Raw genomic sequence first — 21,352 nt, forward strand, 5'->3', positions numbered from 1 at the left:
CAACAACCTCCCTGCCTGATAGGTATATACCCGATAGGTTCAGTGGTATCACTTCTCAGGATGCTGGACAAAAAAAATAACAGGAGTAGTCAACAACATGAAACCAAGACAGTACCTACCTGAAACATGACAGGAAGACAGGAACAAAATCAACTCTCTGATTGGCTTGCTAATTCCTCAATGTGAATTGTACCTGGGCTTTATTGAAAGGTGGTCTTGAACCCCAAACAGGGGCACACTTCTTTGAACCTTCTGCCACAGAACTTTTTGCTTTCACATCAATATTTCCCAAATACCTCTACTTTTTTCTCATGTGATCTGTTTCCTTTGCTGTGCCCCATAATCTGCTTTAAAGGAAAGCTGTAAGATTGCTCTTTTTGCTGGATTTTCTCACAGATTGCTTATTACAAACCAACCTCCCTCGGCTGCACACTTCTGCCTTCAGTTTACTCAGATTAAGTAGCTTTTATTTCGTACCCTCTAAATGTTTGAGCTCTCCCAGTAGTTGCTGGTACCCATATTACACCAAGTTGCACTCACCCAGCATCCCTGTCCTCACCAATCCACTTTCACCATCAAACCAATAATGCCTCAAATTTAAAATTCTCAGGTTTGTTTTCAAATCTTCCATGACCTGCCCCTACCTGTCTCTCTAACTTCCTTCCACCACACAATCCATGACACTAATCTCATTCTGGCCACTACACATCTGCAATTTTAATTAATTTATCTTGGAGGCAGAGCTTTACATATCAGAAGCTCTAAATACTGGAACTTCCCTAAAATGTTTCAGTTCCTGACTTTTCTCTCTTCTCCTGTAAGATGTTCCATTAAATCTACAGCTTTGGTGAAGTCTTTGTTCATCTGCCTTAAACTCTTATTGAGTTGCTTGCTGTCAAATTTTGTTTGATCATGTTCCTGTGAAACATCTTGGGATGTTTGACTGCATTGAAGGTGACATACAAATTCAAATTGTTGCTGTTTTTAAAGGAAATTCCCATTTTCTCACAGCACAGGAGAAAGTCCTCTGACTTGTCTACATTAGCTGTATGAATGAGCAATTTCTGGATTAGAGTGGTGCTGGAAAAGCACAGCAGGTCAGGCAGCATCCAAGGAGCAGGAAAATTGATGTTTCGGGTTCCTGATGAAGGGTTTTTGCCTGAAACATCAATTTTCCTGCTCCTTGGATGCTGCCTGACCTGCTGTGCTTTTCCAGCACCACTCTAATCCAGACTCCGGTTTCCAGCATCTGCAGTCCACATTTTTACCTGAATGAGTAATTTACCTAGTGTCTCTCCCTACCTTGTCCCCATAACTCTGCACATTTTTCCTCTTTAGAATTCCCTTTTGAATGCTTCAATTGAACCTGCCTCCACCACCACACTCTCCAGTACTGCATTCCAGATCTGAACTGCTCACAAAATGAAGATGATTTTCCTTGGACCAGGATCATCTCAGGTACATCTGAGAATAAGACTGAGAATTGATTGTTAGAAAACCGTGAATCAACATTCCTATAAGGGCAGAATACACCCTCCAAGTACACTATCATACTTGAGAACTTTGGAAGCTTGTTTCTTTGGAAGATGCAATGGAAGAATTTGCCAAATTCTTCCAGTGCATCTTCCTGAAAAACAAGCTTCCAAAGTTCTAAAGTATGATGGTTTCTGTGAGACTAGGTGGGAGTGGATGCTAGTGGCAGGGAGATGGGCAGCTGAGAATCTCATTATGGTAGGTAATTGGTAGGTCCTGCTGAATTTCAAGATTGATCTCATTTGATTGTCATTTTGTTCCCTTTCTTTCCAAATAGCCAGCCATATTGAGAGGCCCGAGGGATGCCTTCCTATCCCATATTAACAATGAGATTTGACACTTTGATTAGAACTGTAAAGCACCATTGCAGTTAATCAATAAGATATTTGTGAGGTGGTAACATGCACAGGGGATGCATTTTTATAACTGAAATTAGTTCAAATAATGTTACATCATCAACTGCTCCCCAAATATAACCTTACCACCACCTTCAAGTGTGCCTCAAAGCCACTCACCATCCTGAGTTGGAAATCTCTTGCTGCTCTTCCACTGTCACTGGGTCAAACTCCTGGAATTTCCTATCTAATTGCATTCTGGGTCAACCCACAGCAGGTGGATTGTGGCTGTTCAAGAAGGCAGCTCACCACCACCTTCTCAAGGGCAACTAGGGATGGGCAATAAATGCTGACCAGGCAGCAATGCCCACATTCCACAAATGAATAAAATAAAACTCAGTCTGAAAATTTCATGGCAATGCTGCCATTGAAAATCTGGTGATATCCTGGAAATAACAACAGCTCCCCAATTTTGCTAGGAGGGACTTACCTTTCCTATAAGTCAAAGTAAAACTGGGCATTTTAAAACTGAAATTATGGTGTGGGGTGGGAGTGGATGCTAGTGGCAGGGAGATGGACAGCTGAGAATCTCATTATGGTAGGTAATTGGTAGGTCCTGCTGAATTTCAAGATTGATCTCATTTGATTGTCATTTTGTTCCCTTTCTTTCCAAATAGCCAGCCATATTGAGAGGCCCGAGGGATGCCTTCCTATCCCATATTAACAATGAGATTTGACACTTTGATTAGAACTGTAAAGCACCATTGATAGTAAACATTTTTGCATCAACCAGTTCAGTAACATTACCTCACATCTCTGGAGCAGGTTATACTTGAACATAGGCTTTCTGGACCAGAGGTAGGACATGACCACTCCTCAAGAAGAATCCAACCATTAATTGTAGATATATTCTAATCAACCTGCTCAGATATGTTATTACATACATCTGGACCAGGTGGAATTCCTGGCTCAGATGTGGGGACATTACCACTGCACCTAACTTTAATCTTAACTGATATGATCGTAACTCAAGAAATTGTGGTGGCCCTGGCTTTGAAACAATTAATTCTGTTCTTGATTCCCTACTTCTACTTCCAACTCAGGATTAAGAGGCGTGCATCACTTTGATTTGGTTACATACAGTAGAATTGAGAAGAGACGAGCATGATAAGATGCCAGCTCTACATGTTCCTCATCAAATAAGTAACCAATTTATCAAATATTTGCAAATGAAGTGTAAAACTTCCATATTTAATTCAATCTGCCTAACTAAATACACATGTATTTGAATTTATTTTGGATGTGAAGGTGTTATCTCGCCAAACAAATAACTGCAAGATGCAATTTGTTTTGCTGGTACCAAAGCACATTCAAAACTAATTTCTCAATATTTCCTCCTCATAGTGTAAGTTATATAGAGGATTCACTGTACACGAACAGCACCTAAAAAGACACATTTATCTGCAGCATTTCTTAGAACTCATCCAATGCTTTCAGACTCTGGATGCAGACTCCATCTGGACATTTGGTACAGCATTGTGATAAGTCTGTTCTTAATAAAGATGTTTATTAATTCACTGTTACTAGCTCATGAAAGAAATATCTTCTCAAGAAGATTTGGAGAAAAAAAAAATAACTCAGGGAATTTTAATCTTAATTAAGAAGGCTGTGAGCCATTTCTGAATATAAAGTTAACAATTAGCTGAAATAAATCATACAAAGAGGCAAATATGACATAATCCTGGCATTACACATTGTATTAAAAAAAATTGCACCCATGGTGCCTTTCGTTTCCTAAGCCTGTTGCACAAATTCTGAAATAAATGTTTGAGGTTAGAAACTGGTTGTTGTTCTTCAGGGAATAATACCTCATGCTTGGTCTGTTAGTGGCACTGTTGCCTTAATTTGTCATGACTGCTGTTCAAGGGTTCTGGACAATTGCCAAAAACAATCACTTGTGATCTGAAATTTTGCAGGCAAGCTGCCAGCATATGAAGAGCAAGTATGGAAAGTCCACTCTACCTATTAAAATGAGGCCCCAGAATCAATACTGATCTAGCATTGAGACTATATGTTCCAGGAGAGTTATCCTTTCCTGGACCTCGTTTCTGTTGGCCTAATGATGATACCAAAGTTCAATTTCACGATTGCTTCATTTCTCAGAAAGAACAGGTAGAATTGGTAAATGCACAAAGAAAACATCACACAGCTATTTTGCATATCATTTGCACTACAACTGCAGTGATGGCGTGATGAGGTTTCACTTCACTGTGATGTTCCAGTTACGGCATAAATATAGCATGACCAGACTGATGTGCGGAAAGACTCTCTGGAGTGCATTTGCTTCCAAGACAGTTTGTATCTTAACACCTAACGTATATCACACAATATATTAGCACATGTGAAGACAAAACTGCTTTGCACTAGTGTTTAATTTATCAGGTAAACTGACTCTTAACATAACAACTTAAATTTAAATGAAACAAAAAAAAGTTATCATATTCTCCTGAGAGTTCATTATTTTAAGCAGTGCTATTAAAATATATTTTTAAATAATACAAATTGTTAACATCAATTTAAGTAATTAATTAAATTGATCTTAGTCATCAACCTTCCTAAATTAAATAACATTTTTACTACTATTTCTTGAAAATCTTGTCAGTGCATAGGCATTTGTGCTCATTGAAGCAATGAAATAATATAGTCCATGAAGATTTAGATAGCAATTAAATTAATTTGCCTTGCACTGCATCAAAAATGTCTTTTAAATTAACTGTGAGAACGGTATTGAAAAGTGACAGACTCTTGAGTATAGAAATTAAGCAAGAGAAAGGAACAGAGAGCGAGCAACACACTGTATTTGTGTACAGTGCTGAAAGTCTCCACAATGAACAATTTATGGATTCAAGAACTGAAAATAAAACAATATGTATACAGTCAGCAGGTACTGTATAAGGCAAAGAGATGATCATAAATGTGTGAAAACGTCAAGTACTTGTAGGTCTCAGTCTGACTGTATAAACAGAATAATTTTTCAGATTATGCTTCAAATATTATGTAAAACAAATGCTAATGTTATGATACTTTTGCTACCTTGTCAAAAGCTTTGCTCTGCACTATGATTTCAGAACAGTGACTTCTATTGCTCGACATTATATAAAACTTGAATCTCTTTGCCCACCTAAGAAGGAAAACAAAACATGGGCTAATTCAAAACATAAAAAGGATTTGAACAATAACAATTAATTTTCTCTGTCAATGTTCTCTTTTCCTGGAGATGCAAGCTGCACCACAGATCCATGGACAATTGCAGAGTGCACAAATGGCCACTTTAGCTGCTTTTGATTGTGATCAACAGAGTGGATTGTGGCATGCAATATCAGAACCAGGAACTCCAGCTGAAAAAAAGAGTTTGTTCTGTTGTAGAAGAGTGCAAATCAAGCCTAATGTGTCTTATATCATTTGTTGCTATGAGCAAAATCAAATTTCTGTGATTCAATTTTCAGTGTTTAGCACCAAAGGATACTACGTAAACATAAAACTTGACATCATGGAACATAACGAATGTGGTGTGCAGAAAATGCTTATGCACTGACAAGGTTTTCATGCAACAGTAGTAAACATGCTATTTAACGTAGGAAGGCTGATGACCAAGATCGACTTAATTAATTCCTTAAACTGATGGTCACAACAAATGTGGCTATGTTCTGGGATTTTCACTCACAAAAATTGAAAGTATAAATCTAATGGAATTGTGTTCATCTGCTCCGAAAACATAACTAGTAAGAATAAATGTAATGTAAAATTTGAACAAACATTTCCAGGCCGTCAGTACCTAGTATTAATGTAACAGCAAGGAGGAAAGGTTTGAAATAATTACAGATTAGTACACCAGTGCATACAAAAAATATTAAAATGTATGAAATGTTGAACAGTAGCCAAGCATGATTAAGTGCGACATTGCCAAGCTGCAAGGTTGTGATAAACTTTTCAACAGTGGGAGGTAATGAAACATACACTGTGATAATGTTCTGTAAAAGCCTACATGTGTTCATTATTTAAAATAAAGTTACTTCAGATTGAATGAACTTGGAATTTCAATTAGATGTCTTTTGTTCTTTTATATTCCTCCTGCTGTCTTTGGTATTTTCAGTATAATTATCTCCAAAATTACCCTTAGGAGCTGATAGAGCAGATACTGTTCCAGATGCTATTAGATTTCCTGTTTAATGATAGCATTCAAAAGTACAGTCCCAACAATTGGATATGCTGCCTGGAAGAAGGTAAGTCATTTTGTTTTATTTTGAGAAATATAGTGAAATTTTGATCAAATGGTTAAAATCCTAATTACATATCCTCACCCCACATTTGCCACAATATGTTTTTCTTTGCAAATGTAAATGCAATGGCCAGAATCAACATAATAAAAAAAACAACTTCCTCTAAGTAACCCACTTTTTGAACCATTGCAAACCATTTATCCTAATAATATTTCAATGTAGGTGCAATATTCCCTCTATGGAAGTGGCAAGGGATGTGATAAGAAGTGGACAAAATAGCTCTGGAGAGAAACTCATCTTCCTCTCACCCCATTTGTGATTAAGTGCTGGGTGAGAAGACCCATGAGTGAATTCTTTGGCTTACCATCTATTAAAGCCTTTAAATGGTTAATTAATGGTCAGTAAAGAGGCTCAGTCCATTCCTTCTAGATCACATACTTCCCCAATGGCAAGTCAGGTGGCTACTTCTCCAAATGGGAAACCAATTTGACTGACCTTCCGGGGTAGAAGGTCTCAAATGTCCTCAATCTCAGGGGAATATGACGAATAGATGATGGGCAAGAGGGTGCCCTCTGAACGTCAATCCTGCACTGACATCTGACCTCTAACCCACTCATCCTGTGACTCCCATTCCATGGGAAGTAAGAAACAAAAACTTTCTCAGTGCTGGATCCACTAAGGAGTGAGCATCGACTGGTATACTTACTGGCCTTTGCTCACCTACAGGTTCTGCTATAACGTGTATTTTGTCGGCACAAAATGACTAGAATGTGATTGACAAATTGAGGACGTTGCTTGTACAACACACACTTTCTACTGAACAGGTAGAGAGATTTTCTATTAGCGATTTTCTACAGCATGATTTTCTATAGCGCGAGGTTGCAGAGGAACAGCGTTACAGCAGAATGACCTGTATCAGGTCTGAATAAGTTAATTGGTGGGCAGTTGGGGAGAGGGATGGGGAATATTAGTTGCCACTTAACATGCATGCGTCCGCACTTAGAAACAACTTGTGAAAATTCTGCCCATTGAATTTGAGAGTGATGAATGTTAGTTTGAAACTAGAGTACTAAGTTTAAACAGGCACAGGAATGAAATGTAACTGATAAATTGTGAAATTAATTTAAAAGGTCTTTTGATAAATAAACATCAACAAAATTTTTTTAAAAATTCATAACTTTCGATGAGTGCATATTCCTTTGAGAAATAAAACTTCTTGGGAAAAGTGATCTATCCTTGGCATACTAAAGGGAATACGAATTGTATTCACTGAAGAGACTTCTAGTGCTGCCAAGAACAAAAATAAGCCTGAGGATTGGGAGAATTTGAGAAACAAGCAAAAGATGACCAAAAATTTGGTAATGATGGAGAAAATAGAATATTGTTAGCATGAAATATAAAAACAAATACTGACAGCTTCTTTAAATACTGACAAAAAGAGATTAGCAAACATGAATATGGCTTCCAAAGATGTTAAACAGGAGAAATTATTTTGGGGGAATAAGGAATTGTCAAAAATTTTAAACCATGCTGCTAAACTTGCCTTCAAATATACGAAACCATGCCAGAAATAGAGAGGAATTACTTTGGCGGTTGAGGAAGTTGGGGGGGGGGGGCATCTAATGTGAGCAAGGTCATTAAAATCATCATTACTAGTAAACGATAAAAAGCAGAGAAAATAAAAGGGATCAAAAGCATTGGAAACACTTCAGAGAAGGTTCACAATGAAGATTCCTGGAAGGAAGCAGTTAACTAAAAAAGGAATGTTTCAGCAGGTTGGGCTGGTATTCATTGGAGTTTTGAAGAATAAGATATTACTTTAGTGAAACAAAAGGGGGCTTGATGGAGTATATATTAAGATCATGTTTCCTCTTGTGAAGAGTTCTGTTTCCAGATTGCAGTAGTGGCCACTGCATAAATTCAAAGCTGATTAATGCAGATTTTTTGACTGGAAAGTGAGTTGAGAATACCAGGGAACAGGCAGGAAAGTGTAGGTATGGACACAATCAGATCAATTATCATCTTATTGATTAGCAGAGCTGCTTGAGGGGTCATAAACCTGCTCCTGTTTCTTATGATCTTCCAAACTCAGTTATTCTATGATGAGAGAGCAGTTGGTACCATTTAAAATGCATTACCATTCAGGCTTTCTTTCATTTTAATTGAATAGAATTCTATTATGAGGTCTCTCCAGAAACAACCATTACATAACCTGGCTTTTGAGCTTGGATAAGTAAAACGTAGGAGAAAGTGAGGACTGCAGATACTGGAGATCAGAGCTGAAAATGTGTTGTTGGAAAAGCGCAGCAGGTCAGGCAGCATCCAAGGAGCAGGAGAATTGACGTTTTGGGCATAAGTAAAATGTAAGTCTTGCAGTAAGACATTAGTCATCAAGCTGGTAGTGATGGAGGATTGAACGAATGTTTCAGCAACAATGTGAATGAGGTAAGGGTGGAGGCTGATGATGCTGTAAAGGTAGATATAAGTTGTGTTGGTGGGGGAGGGGGATGGGTTGTTGTGGGATTTAAAGCTCAACTCAGCATCAATAAAAACTTCAAATTTATATCAAGTTAGATCCATCTGAATGGATAGCTGACAGGAATATAATTAGGAAGGAGGGTGCACAGATTTTGCAGCAATCAAACAGCTGAACTTTGGTCTTGTTGATGTTAAATTGGAGACAGCCGTCAGACAAGAGTTTGGCAGTGGAGGAGGCGAAGGACTGGCATGTTCTTGGCAGAGGGGGAGGGGGAGTTGAAGTGTTCGGGCACAGGGCAATGGGGTTGATTAGTGCGTGTGTTACGGAGGTGTTCTCCGTCTGTGGGAAGAATCCGACATTTTATTGGCAATTTACCAAAAATGTACCACAAATACATTTAGGAATGTGGCAAGTGGCAACCATCAGCAAAATCAGCATCTCATTGGTGTAACATTTAAGTACTCAAACTACAGGCATAAGTGCCTGCAGCTTGCTTTAAATGCAGTTCTAATTTTGCTCCACTAACTAAGCCGCAAATAAACCCATGATAGTAGAAAGTTAGTCTATGCTATTCCTTGGACATATTAAAACAAAATACTCTAAAGATAATTTAGGAGTCTTAAACATAAACTAATTATATCAGACTACATGGCCAATATAAACTTGAAAGCAGAATCTATGCTAAACCAATGTATTTTACCAATTAAACTAAGATAAATCATGAGTTTGTGTCACATCAAACATCATGTATTTGTCAATTTGGTTGAGATAAAGTATGACACCTGCTGAATTATTTTATGGGAGGACTGCCTCCTTAGAGAAATAGGGAAGTATTACATAAGTATAGAGCTAACAACATAATATCATTTATAACTTCGAAAACTTAGCTGCTTCTTAGGTGAATACAGTTAAAAAATTCTACTGTCCAGTTAACCTATCTTATATTAATAAAATGGATTAGGGACACAGAATTGGAAAGGAGCACTGAAGTGGAAAAAGTGTCATAAGGTTTACAGACAGAGAGGAAGCTGAAAAATGTGTTGCTGGAAAAGCACAGCAGGTCAGGCAGCATCCAAGGAGCAGGAGAATCGACTCCTGTTTCAGGCACAAGCCCTTCTTCAGGAATGAGGAGGGTGTGCCAAGCAGGCTAAGATAAAAGGCAGGGAGGAGGGACTTGGGGGAGGGGCATTGGGAATGCGATACGTGGAAGGAGGTTAAGGTGAGGCTGATAGGCTGGAGAGGGGCTGGGGGCGGAGAGGTCGGGAAGAAGATTGCAGATCAAGAAGGCGGTGCTGAGTCCGAGAGTTGGGACTGAGATAAAGTGGGGGGAGGGGAAATGAGAAAGCTGGAGAAATCTGCATTCATCCCTTGTGGTTGGAGGGTTCCTAGGCAGAAGATGAGGCATTCTTCCTCCAGGTGTCATGTTGCTATGGTCTGGTGATGGAGGAGCCAAGGACCTGCATGTCCTTGGCGGAGTGGGAGGAGGAGTTAAAGTGTTCAGCCACGGGGTGGTTGAGTTGGTTGGTGCGGCTGTCCCAGGGGTGTTCTCTGAAAAGTTCCGCAAGTAGGCGGCCTGTCTCCCCAATGTACAGGAGGCCACATTGGGTGCAGCGGATGCAGTAAATGATGTGTGTGGAGATGCAGGTGTAGTCTAGGTAGCTGTGGGAGTCAGTTGGTTTAAAGTAAATGTTCGTGTTGAGTTAGTCGCCTGAGATAGAAATGGAGAGATCTAGGAAGGGGAGCGAGGAGTCTGAGATGGTCCAGGTAAATTTGAGGTTGGGCTGGAAGGTGTTAGTAAAGTGGATGAACTGTTCAACCTCCTCGTGGGAGCACGAGGTAGCAACACGGACATTTACTATAAACCGACCGACTCCCATAGCTACCTAGATTACACCTCCTCCCACCATGCCCCCTGTAAAAACGCCATCCCATATTCCCAATTCCTTCGCCTGTGCCGCATCTGCTCCCAGGAGGACCAATTCCAATACCAAACAACCCAGATGGTCTCCTTCTTCAAAGACTGCAATTTCCCCTCAGACGTGGTTGACGATGCTCTCCACCGCATCTCCTCCACTTCCCGCTCCTCCGCCCTTGAACCCCGCCCCTTCAATCACCACCAGGACAGAATCCCACTGGTCCTCACTTACCACCCCACCAACCTCCAGATATATCGTATCATCCTTCGTCATTTCCGCCACCTCCAAACAGACCCCACCACCAAGGATATATCTCCCTCCCCTCCCCTATCAGCGTTCCGAAAAGACCACTCCCTCCGCGACTCCCTCGTGAGGTCCACACCCCCCACCAAGCCAACCTCCACACCCAGCACCTTCCCCTGCAACCGCAAGAAATGCAAAACATCTCCCCCCTTCACTTCCCTCCAAGGCCCCAAGGGATCCTTCCATATCCGTCACAAATTCACCTGCACCTCACACACATCATTTACTGCATCCGCTGCACCCAATGTGGCCTACTATACATTGGGGAGACGGGCCACCTACTTGCGGAACGTTTCAGAGAACACCTCTGGGACACCCGCACCAACCAACCCAACCGCCCTGTGGCTGAACACTTTAATTCCCCGTCCAACTCCGCAAAGGACATGCAGGTCCTTGGCCTTCTCCATCGCCAGACCATAACAACATGACACCTGGAGGAACAGCGCCTCATGCAGATTTCTCCAGCTTTCTCATTTCCCCTCCCCCCACCTTATATCAGTCCCAACCCTCGGACTCAGCACCGCCTTCTTGACCTGCAATCTTCTCCCCGACCTCTCCGCCCCCACCTCCTCTCCGGCCTATCACCCTCACCTTAACCTCTTTCTACCTATCGTATTCCAAACGCCCCTCCCCCAAGTCCCTCCTCCCTACCTTTTATCTTAGTCTGCTTGGCACACCCTCCTCATTCCTGAAGAGGGGCCTATGCCCGAAACATCGATTCTCCTGCTCCTTCGATGCTGCCTGACCTGCTGTGCTTTTCCAGCAACACATTTTTCAGCTCTGATCTCCAGCATCTGCAGTCCTCACTGTCTCCTTACAGACAGAGAGATAAAGCTAAACAATGGATGAAAACTTAGGGCTGAATCTTATTAGAAATCAGCTAAGTGTCATTTTCATTAAGATTCAGGAAGGTTTTCTCTCCATAAGCTTGAGGTACAACACTGTTATGTCACCCCGCTTGTCCCAAGAAATTGATGCCCTGCTTTGTAGACAGGGACCTGGAGATACTGGTAGATTGGTAGAACAGAGGAGGAACATCATTTAACTCAGGATGGGCAGGCCATGATACCAGGTCGTGTCAGCCTTGTCCAAAGTTGCCATCCAGGCCAGTGTAGTCATGGCAGTCTGAAAAAATGTGCAGTTGTGCTGCAAAAAGGTCAATGGATCATCTTTGTTCTGCCAGGGTAAGTGCCACCATCTTACCTATTCTCTTCATATTCATTCATTCTCTACTATTACACCCACTTCCCACCAAGGCTCATTCTCTGCCATTTTCACTATTGCATGCAGCTTTTTGCCTCATGTATTTTCCAGTCCCAAGACTCTATTACTAACTTTGCATGGTCTCTGCACTACCTACTAAGCACATAGGACACTTTACCACTTTACCCTGACCTGAAGCAGTACTAAGTGCCACCCACTTTCATCCTACTCAATCCTTCTCCAAGAGAAACAACCCATATCAGAGACAAAATGACCAGGACACTTGGTGGGCTTATTGACACTTGGCTCCTTTTCTCTGTGAGAAGTGGATCTTGGCTGATAATGGCAAGGCCCAGGTCTTTGAAGACATTTAGCTGGGCAACCAAGGAAGACGCATTAATTATTACTGCGTTACTCTCACACTACCCCACAATGTTAGTGTACTCTTAACATGCTATAATCTCGAGCCCTTGACTGTGATACATTCTTTGTTTTGTCTCCACGCAGATACCAGTGGCATCACCACAGTCTCAGTGGTCAAGAGAGCCATGACACAAGACAATTCCTCCTCCATTTCCGAGGAAGAGCACAGATGCCTCAGAGGATGCACTGGCAAGGCTGCCTCTTGAATCCATCAACAACCCTTTAGATTTAGCTACATTAAAGTTTGCTGGAATTTTGCTAAATTAGAGTTGGTGGCACCTGCTGATAAGCACTTCACTGCCACTTCTCCACAGCTCTCCAAGGAAGAAATGCTCCAAGTCACGAGCACTTGAAAACCTGCCAGAAACCTGGAATCTGCTTCAGTGTAACTTGGACAGGCTGAGTGAGGAGACAAATGCACGGCAGATAAAAGTATAATGTGGATTAATGTGAGATTACCCACTTTAGTAGCAAAAACGATAAGGAAAATTGTTATCCGAATGGTGATAGATTGGGAAAGAGGGTGATGTAATGAGATCTGGGTAACCTTGTACATCAATCGCTGAAATGATACTTGAAGGTGGTGAAGAAGGTAAATGGTATGTTGGCCTTCATAGCAATAAGATTCGAGTACAAGAGCAGTGATGTCTTGTCACAATTGTACAAGGCCTTGGTGAGAATATTGTGTGTTGTTTGGGTCTCCTTGTCTGAGGAGAAAGTGAGGACTGCAGATGCTGGAGATCAAAGCTGAAAATGTGTTGCTGGAAAAGCGCAGCAGGTCAGGCAGCATCCAAGGAGCAGGAGAATCGACGTTTCGGGCATGAGCCTGAAGAAGTCCTGAAGAAGGGCTCATGCCCGAAACGTCGATTCTCCTGCTCCTTGGATGCTGCCTGACTTGCTGCGCTTTTCCAGCTTCACATTTTCAGCTCTCCTTGTCTGAGGAACAATGTTCTTGCAATGGAGTGGGTGCAACAAAGGTTTACTAGACTGATTCTTGGGATGGCAGGGTTGACACAGCTAGATATAGGAAATGCAGGAACAATGTTCCTGATGACCAGAGAGTCCAGAACCAGGGGTCGCAGTCGAAGGATACAGGGTTTGCAACTTAGGCCTGAGGCAAGAAGACATTTCTTCAGCCAGAGTGGTGAGCCAACAGAATTGTCTGCCACAGAAGTTGGTTCCCAAATTTTGGATGTTTGCATGAGCAAGTTAGATATGTTCTGGGGACTAAAGGGCTCAAAGCTCATGAGGAAGCAGGAACAAAGTACAGAGTTAGATGATTCGCCATGATTATGTTGAATGGTGGGGCAGGTTTGAAGGTGAGAATGCACCATTCTTGTTGCTATTTTTCAATGGTTAATGGTCTACATCAGATTTAGCAGCATCCTAGATCATTAAATATTCTACAAAAGGATAATAATAAGCTTCAACTTACTGCTTTCAGAAAATCTATCCTTGTCCCTTCTCCTCACAATACATGTTATGGTCAGACCCATGCTAGTAATAACAACTGATGTCTGCTGACAATTAAACAGGATGCAATTGTTGTTCAGGTTATGTCAGGAATTGGATCAGACTGGACATACTATACCACTCGCAAGTCAATTCATTTGCAGTCACCACCAGAAGGTAGTACAGATGCAAATTGGTTCACTGATGCCAGTTTAAACTGGGAAAAGTTCAGTTTTGCTTCTGTCAGTACTCCTGGTATGACTGAGCACTAATATTATTTTTTGTATATATCCTACCCAAAGCAAATCTGCAAAATTTGTTCCAAATTACCCTTTAACACAGATTTTGACAGCACTTAACAAATACATTTTTATTTTGTGAAAATAACAGTATCAGACAGTTTCTATTTGTTTAATTATATCTACTCTGTTGTATTTTATATAACAAAAAAACTTATGATCCTAACAGAGTAATGTTTTAATTTTTTTTATTTAAACACGACATTGGCTAAACAAATTCATAGCATTGTTTAATTGTTATTCATTGGATTTTTTCACAAAATCAGTCTTAGAGTCACAGAGATGTACAGCACGAAAACAGACCCTTCGGTCCAACTCGTCCATACTGACCAGATATCCTAAATTAATCTATCCCAATTTACCAGCACTTGGCTCATATCCCTCTAAACCCTTCCTACTCAGATACCCATTCAGATGCCTTTTAAATGTTGCAGTTGTACCAGCCTCCACCATTTCCTCTGGGAGCTCATTCCATACATATACCACTCTCTGTGTGAAAAGGTCGCCCCTTAGGTCCCTTTTAAATCTTTCTCCCCCACCCTAAGCCTATGCCTTCTTGTTCTTCATGGTTTGTTCATGTAAGAATTCTACTAAAAGTGTTTCAACTTATTCAGTTTAAAGTAATGATGGAAAGAGACCACAAAAAGAGTTAAAAATGCTCAACAGATATAAAGTTAATTTAAGTGATGTCCCAAGGGTTATTGTATCAGCAGATTAGAGAGGGTAGCTTAGATTAAAACAGTTCCAAAACAATGAAAGAGTTCATGTGAAAACTAGACATATTTCTTCGAAGGAGAAAGTTGGAGAACCCCAAAGCTAATTTGCCCTAGAGGAAAGGAAATAAAAGTTAAAAATAAAACAGCAAAAGGCGGCATAGACAAATGGCACAAGAAAGATTCAGTTAGCAATCAGCAGAGTTGTGAAATGTGCAAGATGGACTAAAAAATTAGATTAGATTACTTACAGTGTGGAAACAGGCCCTTCGGCCCAACAAGTCCACACCGACCCGCCGAAGCGCAACCCACCCATACCCCTACATATACCCCTTACCTAACACTACGGGCAATTTAGCATGGCCGATTCACCTGACCCGCACATCTTTGGACTGTGGGAGGAAACCGGAGCACCCGGAGGAAACCCACGCAGACACGTGGAGAATGTGCAAACTCCACACAGTCAGTCGCCTGAGGCGGGAATTGAACCCAGGTCCCTGGCGCTGTGAGGCAGCAGTGCTAACCACTGTGCCACCGTGCTGGCAAACAAAGAAAGGATGCAAGGGAATATTAACAACAATGTTAAACTAAGCTCAAACACTTTAAAAACAATGTGTAAACAGTTTGCTGGGATAAAACAGAAAATGCTGGAGAAAGAGCTAATGTTTCACGTCTGATGTATCTCTTCCCTTGAATAGACACTGGCCCAAAGGCTTTTTGTGCAACTTCATGCTCCCACACCCGGTCTCATCTGACTTTTCAGGTCACATCTTCCTAGAAAATTCAACACCACATCCATTCAGCCTTTGGGTCAACATTTACACATCGTTGAACATGAAAAAAATGGAAAATGGGGTTACTGAGGTTTATAAGTAAAGGAGTAGAATTTAACACTAGTGAGATAATTGTGGACAATACCACAGCATGAAGAATGTAAAGTCATTCAAAAGGGTAATAGGGGCTTACTGAGATGTTACTGATGATAAGAAACTTAATTGTGAGGAGAGGGTGAAATAGAATTGTTCTATGGAGTGACCTGATGACAGATATTGGTAGAGTAAATAGTAAAAAAAAAATTCTCTGTTGAATAACTAGAAGACAAGGATTCAAAATCATTAGCAAAGGTCTAGGATGCAGATGAGAAGTCTTTTCACTTAGTTGTTGTAGTCTGGAATATTCTACATGGAAACAGAATTCACGAATAATTTAATGTGAGTTGAATAGATGTCTGAGGACGATGAACAAAAAGCTGGGAAACTAGAACTAAACACAACTGCTCTTCCATAATAGACATAATAGGACAAATGGTCTCCTTCTGAGCTGTAAGTTTCTTTGTATCTTTGATTCATATGCAATGTTCTTACCTTTCTTTTGATATCAGTAAACTGAGAGAACATTAAAGACCAGTAGAATGCCAGCTCCATAATGTAATAGTAATGGAGATCAGAGGTTAGAGCCTATTGAGAAAAGAAAGTAAGTTAATATTGAATACATAGTGGATTTATCAGGTCAGAAAAATGATACAAAAAAACAGCGAAAAGGACTGGCTGTAAAATTCATGAGTGGCAATTCCTCAGTTTGATCATTGGAATTAAAATTAGCTTTATTGTCACATGTACTCACACAAGTATGGTGAAAGGTTTACAAATGGCCACTTATGGCACCATATGAAGTACAACGGGACCTAGATACAGATTCTTAAGTAAAAGTTTGTAGCGAAAAGAAATTAAGAAGAAGAAATAAAATGTCTAGCAATAAATTAGAAAGTTGGTCTTATCAACACAGATATTTAGCACTTCATAATGTGGACAATTGTTATCATACATTATTATTCTGCATTTATATGTTTCAAGAAAATCAATGTATTTGCTATGTGGTGATGCACCAAAACCATTTTTCCCTCGCCGATTATTTAAAAAAAAAATCGATTTCCCCGAATACTCTTAAGTGAAAGCATTTTCCAAGTTGGAGAAATACATTATGACAGAAAAATATTTACCAGGCAAGGGAATGGGAAAAGTTCAGAAAACTTTAACAAAAGAAATATAATGAAAATAAAAGGCCATTGAGTATTTAAATATAAATGAACGTTCAGAAGGAATACTTCTACATCAGGATTGGCTCATTTTGTTGGGAAAAATTATTTGTATCAATATCCAGTTAATAATTTTAAAAAGTTCTCTTTCTTATCTGAAAAAATATTCAAAGAATTTTAATGCGGTTGAAGACATAGATTTTAGTTTGGGTAGGTAAATGCAGGCATGTTGGAAAACTGGTTCCAACCATTTCTGCATTTCACCCCATTGTGTTAGGTTTCCTATATGCAACTCCCAGCTGAAGAGGCCAACTGTCTACTGTAATGTTGTTCAGTCAGTCAGTATTATGGTAATGTAAGTTTTGTCTTTATCTTTGACTCCGTGGGCTTCCCAAATATCTTGGAACTCATTACTGAAAATGAAGTGAAAAGATTGTAGTAATTGAGGGGACTGAAGCCATGACAGGAAGATGTCAAGATGTACTCAGTACTCACAGCTGCTTTCAGAGTTGCATGAAAAAGAGTTTGTTCACAGTAATTGTGCTAAAAGATGTGTTCACAAACTTTGGAGGTGCCATCTATGTTTCAGAGGTTCATTGGTCTAAAGAATGCTTTGGAACTCTGATCTCTGAGTGTGATTGTGTGGAAGCAGCAGGGCCTGCACGAGCAACAGGCTACTACTCAGAGACATGCAGCTTCAAAGGAGAGTATGAGCACACAGATACAGCTTGACACAGCCAGCATGCTTGACCTGAGTCTTCAGAGCCACATTTGGCTCTCTGCTTTAGTGCCAAGCCAAAGTTGGAGCATCTCAGCTGGCACCTGATATGCATTAGTACTTTGATAGTGCATGCTGACAGTGTGTGACTCCTCTGGAGAACCAGAGCTGAAAATGTGTTGCTGGAAAAGCGCAGCAGGTCATGCAGCATCCAAGGAACAGGAGATTCGACGTTTCAGGCATAAGCCCTTCTTCAGGAAAGTAGGGCTTTCCTGCATTCCTGAAGAAGGGCTTATGCCCGAAACGTCGAATCTCCTGTTCCTTGGATGCTGCCTGACCTGCTGCGCTTTTCCAGCAACACATTTTCAGCTCTGATCTCCAGCATCACTTTCTCCTCTGGAGAACCACTCATGATTTCCATGACCTGAACTACCACAAATGGGATGTGCAAAAATTCCATGGGAGTTAAAAGCTGTGAATGAGTACTTTCAAGATAAGGATATGGGGATTATTATCCTGCACATCAACAAATTTCACTCACTATTGATATCAAGTCAAGATTGCATTGCATACCATGTGTTGTCATTAGGTAGCTGAAAGATCTCTATTGATGCCCTGTAAATCCCTGTCTGACACCAGGTACACTGAGACTCCACTGATTGACAGTGTCTGCTCTTCTCCATGTGTTAGCTGTGGGATGGTTGGAGTTCATTAGGGAAAGTAGAGTCATTAAGGACATTTAAGTGCTTGCTAGACATGCACATGGACAGCAGTGAATTCAGGGGTGCATAGGTAAGGTTATTTTATTTTACATTAGGATTAATCCTCGGCAAAACACCATAGGCTGAAGGCTCTATTCTGTGTTGTATTTTTCTCTGTTCTAGTTCAGTTCTCTGCCATCCCTCTGTGTTCTGTGGAGTCTTTGTGTACAGAGAGCAAAAGAACAAACATGACATATGTTTACCAAATTGATTCAAAACATTGACCATGAGGAAGGGGCATAACATCATATGATAATGACGGTCAAAGTCAGTGGTGGATGGTCAAACAAGGATGTGAGCATAGACTGACAGGATATACCTGCAAGGTAATGTGGGATGAGGAGTGATGTGCTTGTGAAGGCTGAATGATGGGTATGTAGTATTTTTATAGCAGAGTGTTGGTGAATATGCCATGATAACCACCTTTCCTGCACTGCTCAGATCACTGATCAACTTCTGTATCATATCCAAGTGCGTGCACCAGGCGCCTGCACGCCATTAATGATGTATTGCCATTAACTGTGCTGCCTTAGTGTTCCCAGTTGATTTCTTGCTCATGGTGCTAGGGAATAGTACATCTTCCCACGTTCTCCCATCACAAGAACAGAATATCCAGATAGTCATCACAAAAATAAACTGCAGTCTTTAACCTCTTAGATTCTGTTCTGGCACAAAATTGCCTTTGGCTCCTAACTGTTCCTTAGTTTTGTATGTTTGAATGTGGCTTTAAGTAGTGGAGATGAAACCATAATATGCAGGTCTTCCTGTATGCAGTTAGTGTTCGAAATCCTAAAGTCATATGGAATGTAGTGAATGTTTAAATAACCAGCCACAGATGCACAGCACTGAATTCTGGGTTATGTGCATGCTTCTGGACAGTCTCTATGTGGAACTCTTCTTTGCCTTTAGTGTCCAGGCATTCTGGCAGCCTGGCAGTTGGTCTTGTCCAGGAGTGGCGGTCTTGGCCTGGGGTGGTGGTCTTCTTTGGTGCAGGCTTCTTACTCAGTATTCCAGCAGACCGGCATGGCATTCTCATCCTGGTTGCATCTTCAGGGTATTCCATCATTCCGTAACTGGCTGTCCCCAAGCACAGGACCCATTAACTGAACTGTGATGAACTTTGTCTTAATTTTACATTTCTTTATTATGTGTGACTTCTGTCAGTGATGTGGGTGCCATGGAGGGGTGACTTATAAAACTTTTCATTGTATTTTTCATGTAAAACTACACGTGACAGTAAATCTCTATTCTATACTACCCTAGTCTGTTCCTAGTGAGTATCATAAACTTAAAAACAATTATCCCCATGTCAAGTCTCCCATCATAATGTGGTGACACTTTGCATATAATATGCAAAAATAACTTTCCACTGTATTTTTTATATACATGTGACAATAAATCTAAATCTAATCTACATCTCACTCCCACCCATCCTTCCTCTTTTGATAAATTCTATAATCCTGAGTGACCTTGAAAAGCCCAAATGAAAATAATGGGGTCCCAACTGTGTATCAGTCATGGCCCAGTATATATACTTTCTTGAGTACCTTTTGGAAGTACAAGTAAAGTACCGTACTGAATGTTAATAGACAAGATGAAGGCTTATAGAGTTGAGGTTATATATTAGCATGGACGAAAGATTGGTAATGGACAGGAAAAAAAGAGTAGAGACAAGTCTCTTTCAAGCTGGCAAGATGTGATTCATGGAATGCTACAAGAATTGGTATTCTGGCCTCTGCTATTTACAGTCTATATTACTGACATGGACATTGAGATTGACAGAAATACATCCAATGTAGGAGCAAATTACTACAAATGCTGGAATTTGAATTGAAAGCAAAATATGCTGGAGATCCCAGCAGGTCAGCCAGCGTCCATGGAGAGAAACAATCTAAAGTTTCAAGTCTAGATGACTGTTCATCACAGTATCCAAGTTTGCTTATGATACAAAGTTAGGTGGAATGTAATCTGTGAGGAGAACACACAGAGATATAGAAACAACATTTGAGTAGGCCACAAGACGGCAGGTGGAATGTATTGTGAGAAGGTGTGATGTTATTTAGATTGATAATAAGAACAGAAAAGCAGCCCTGCATCCTGTATAACCTCAGCCCCTCTTTCTGTTACTCTTTCTGAGATCCTAAAGTAAATTTTAAACCTTCTTTTACCACTGTGTCTTTTTCCACTATTATCTTGTAATAATTTGCAATTTACTAAAGAGTTGTTAAAAGCCTAATCTACAGTTTGGACATTGTAACTATTTACTATTGGGCACATTCCAGACGAACCCACGCTAATACCAGTGAAGTGAATTGGACTTGGAGGCTGATGTGTCTTTTACATTTGTTTGTTTATGAAGTAATGTTACTCTGACATTAACCTTTATGAACAAGTGTCGTGATGGAACTTTCATCATTATCCTATTACTCATGCTTAACAGGGTACTTTTAAATTAGTTCTGTTTTTATGAATTATGTTTTTGATTTTTCAAAGTGAATAATACATTGCTGCTCTCTTTCCCTACCATAGCTTGTACTTTGAGCATGTTATATAGTGTAAAACAGATATTAAGCTGAGTGTAATAATTAAATAGTACATACTGCTTATCCAGATGAATAACCAAGTGACTTGATTTATTATGGATGGTATCTAGCTTCTTGAATGCTGCTGCCGCTGCACTCATACAACGATGTGCCAGTATTGGACTGGGGTGGACAAAGTCAGAAGTCACATGACACCAGATCATAGTCTAACAAGTTTATGTGAAATCACACACTTTCAGAGCCCTGCTCTCTCATGCATATTCACCTATAACCTGGTGTCATGTGACTTTGCACTTAAGCAGGCATGTGGAGGGTATTCTATCGTGCTTTGTAGAGAGCTCGGGTATGATGCAATAAGT

The 21,352-nt window shown here is 40.4% G+C and overlaps 1 protein-coding gene across 2 annotated transcripts in view; it reads right to left on the bottom strand.

Annotated features, from left to right (window-relative positions):
• The window catches only part of cers6 (ceramide synthase 6), a 259,453-nt gene that overhangs the window by 40,714 nt on the left and 197,387 nt on the right, over positions 1-21,352 (bottom strand). For both annotated transcript variants that reach the window (XM_060827866.1, XM_060827865.1), the window contains exon 6: positions 16,301-16,393. In XM_060827866.1, the coding sequence (XP_060683849.1) occupies positions 16,301-16,393 (93 nt within the window). The remainder of the gene's footprint in view (positions 1-16,300; positions 16,394-21,352) is intronic.

Source organism: Hemiscyllium ocellatum, chromosome 7, assembly GCF_020745735.1.
Source record: "Hemiscyllium ocellatum isolate sHemOce1 chromosome 7, sHemOce1.pat.X.cur, whole genome shotgun sequence".
Taxonomy (NCBI): Eukaryota; Metazoa; Chordata; class Chondrichthyes; order Orectolobiformes; family Hemiscylliidae; genus Hemiscyllium; species Hemiscyllium ocellatum.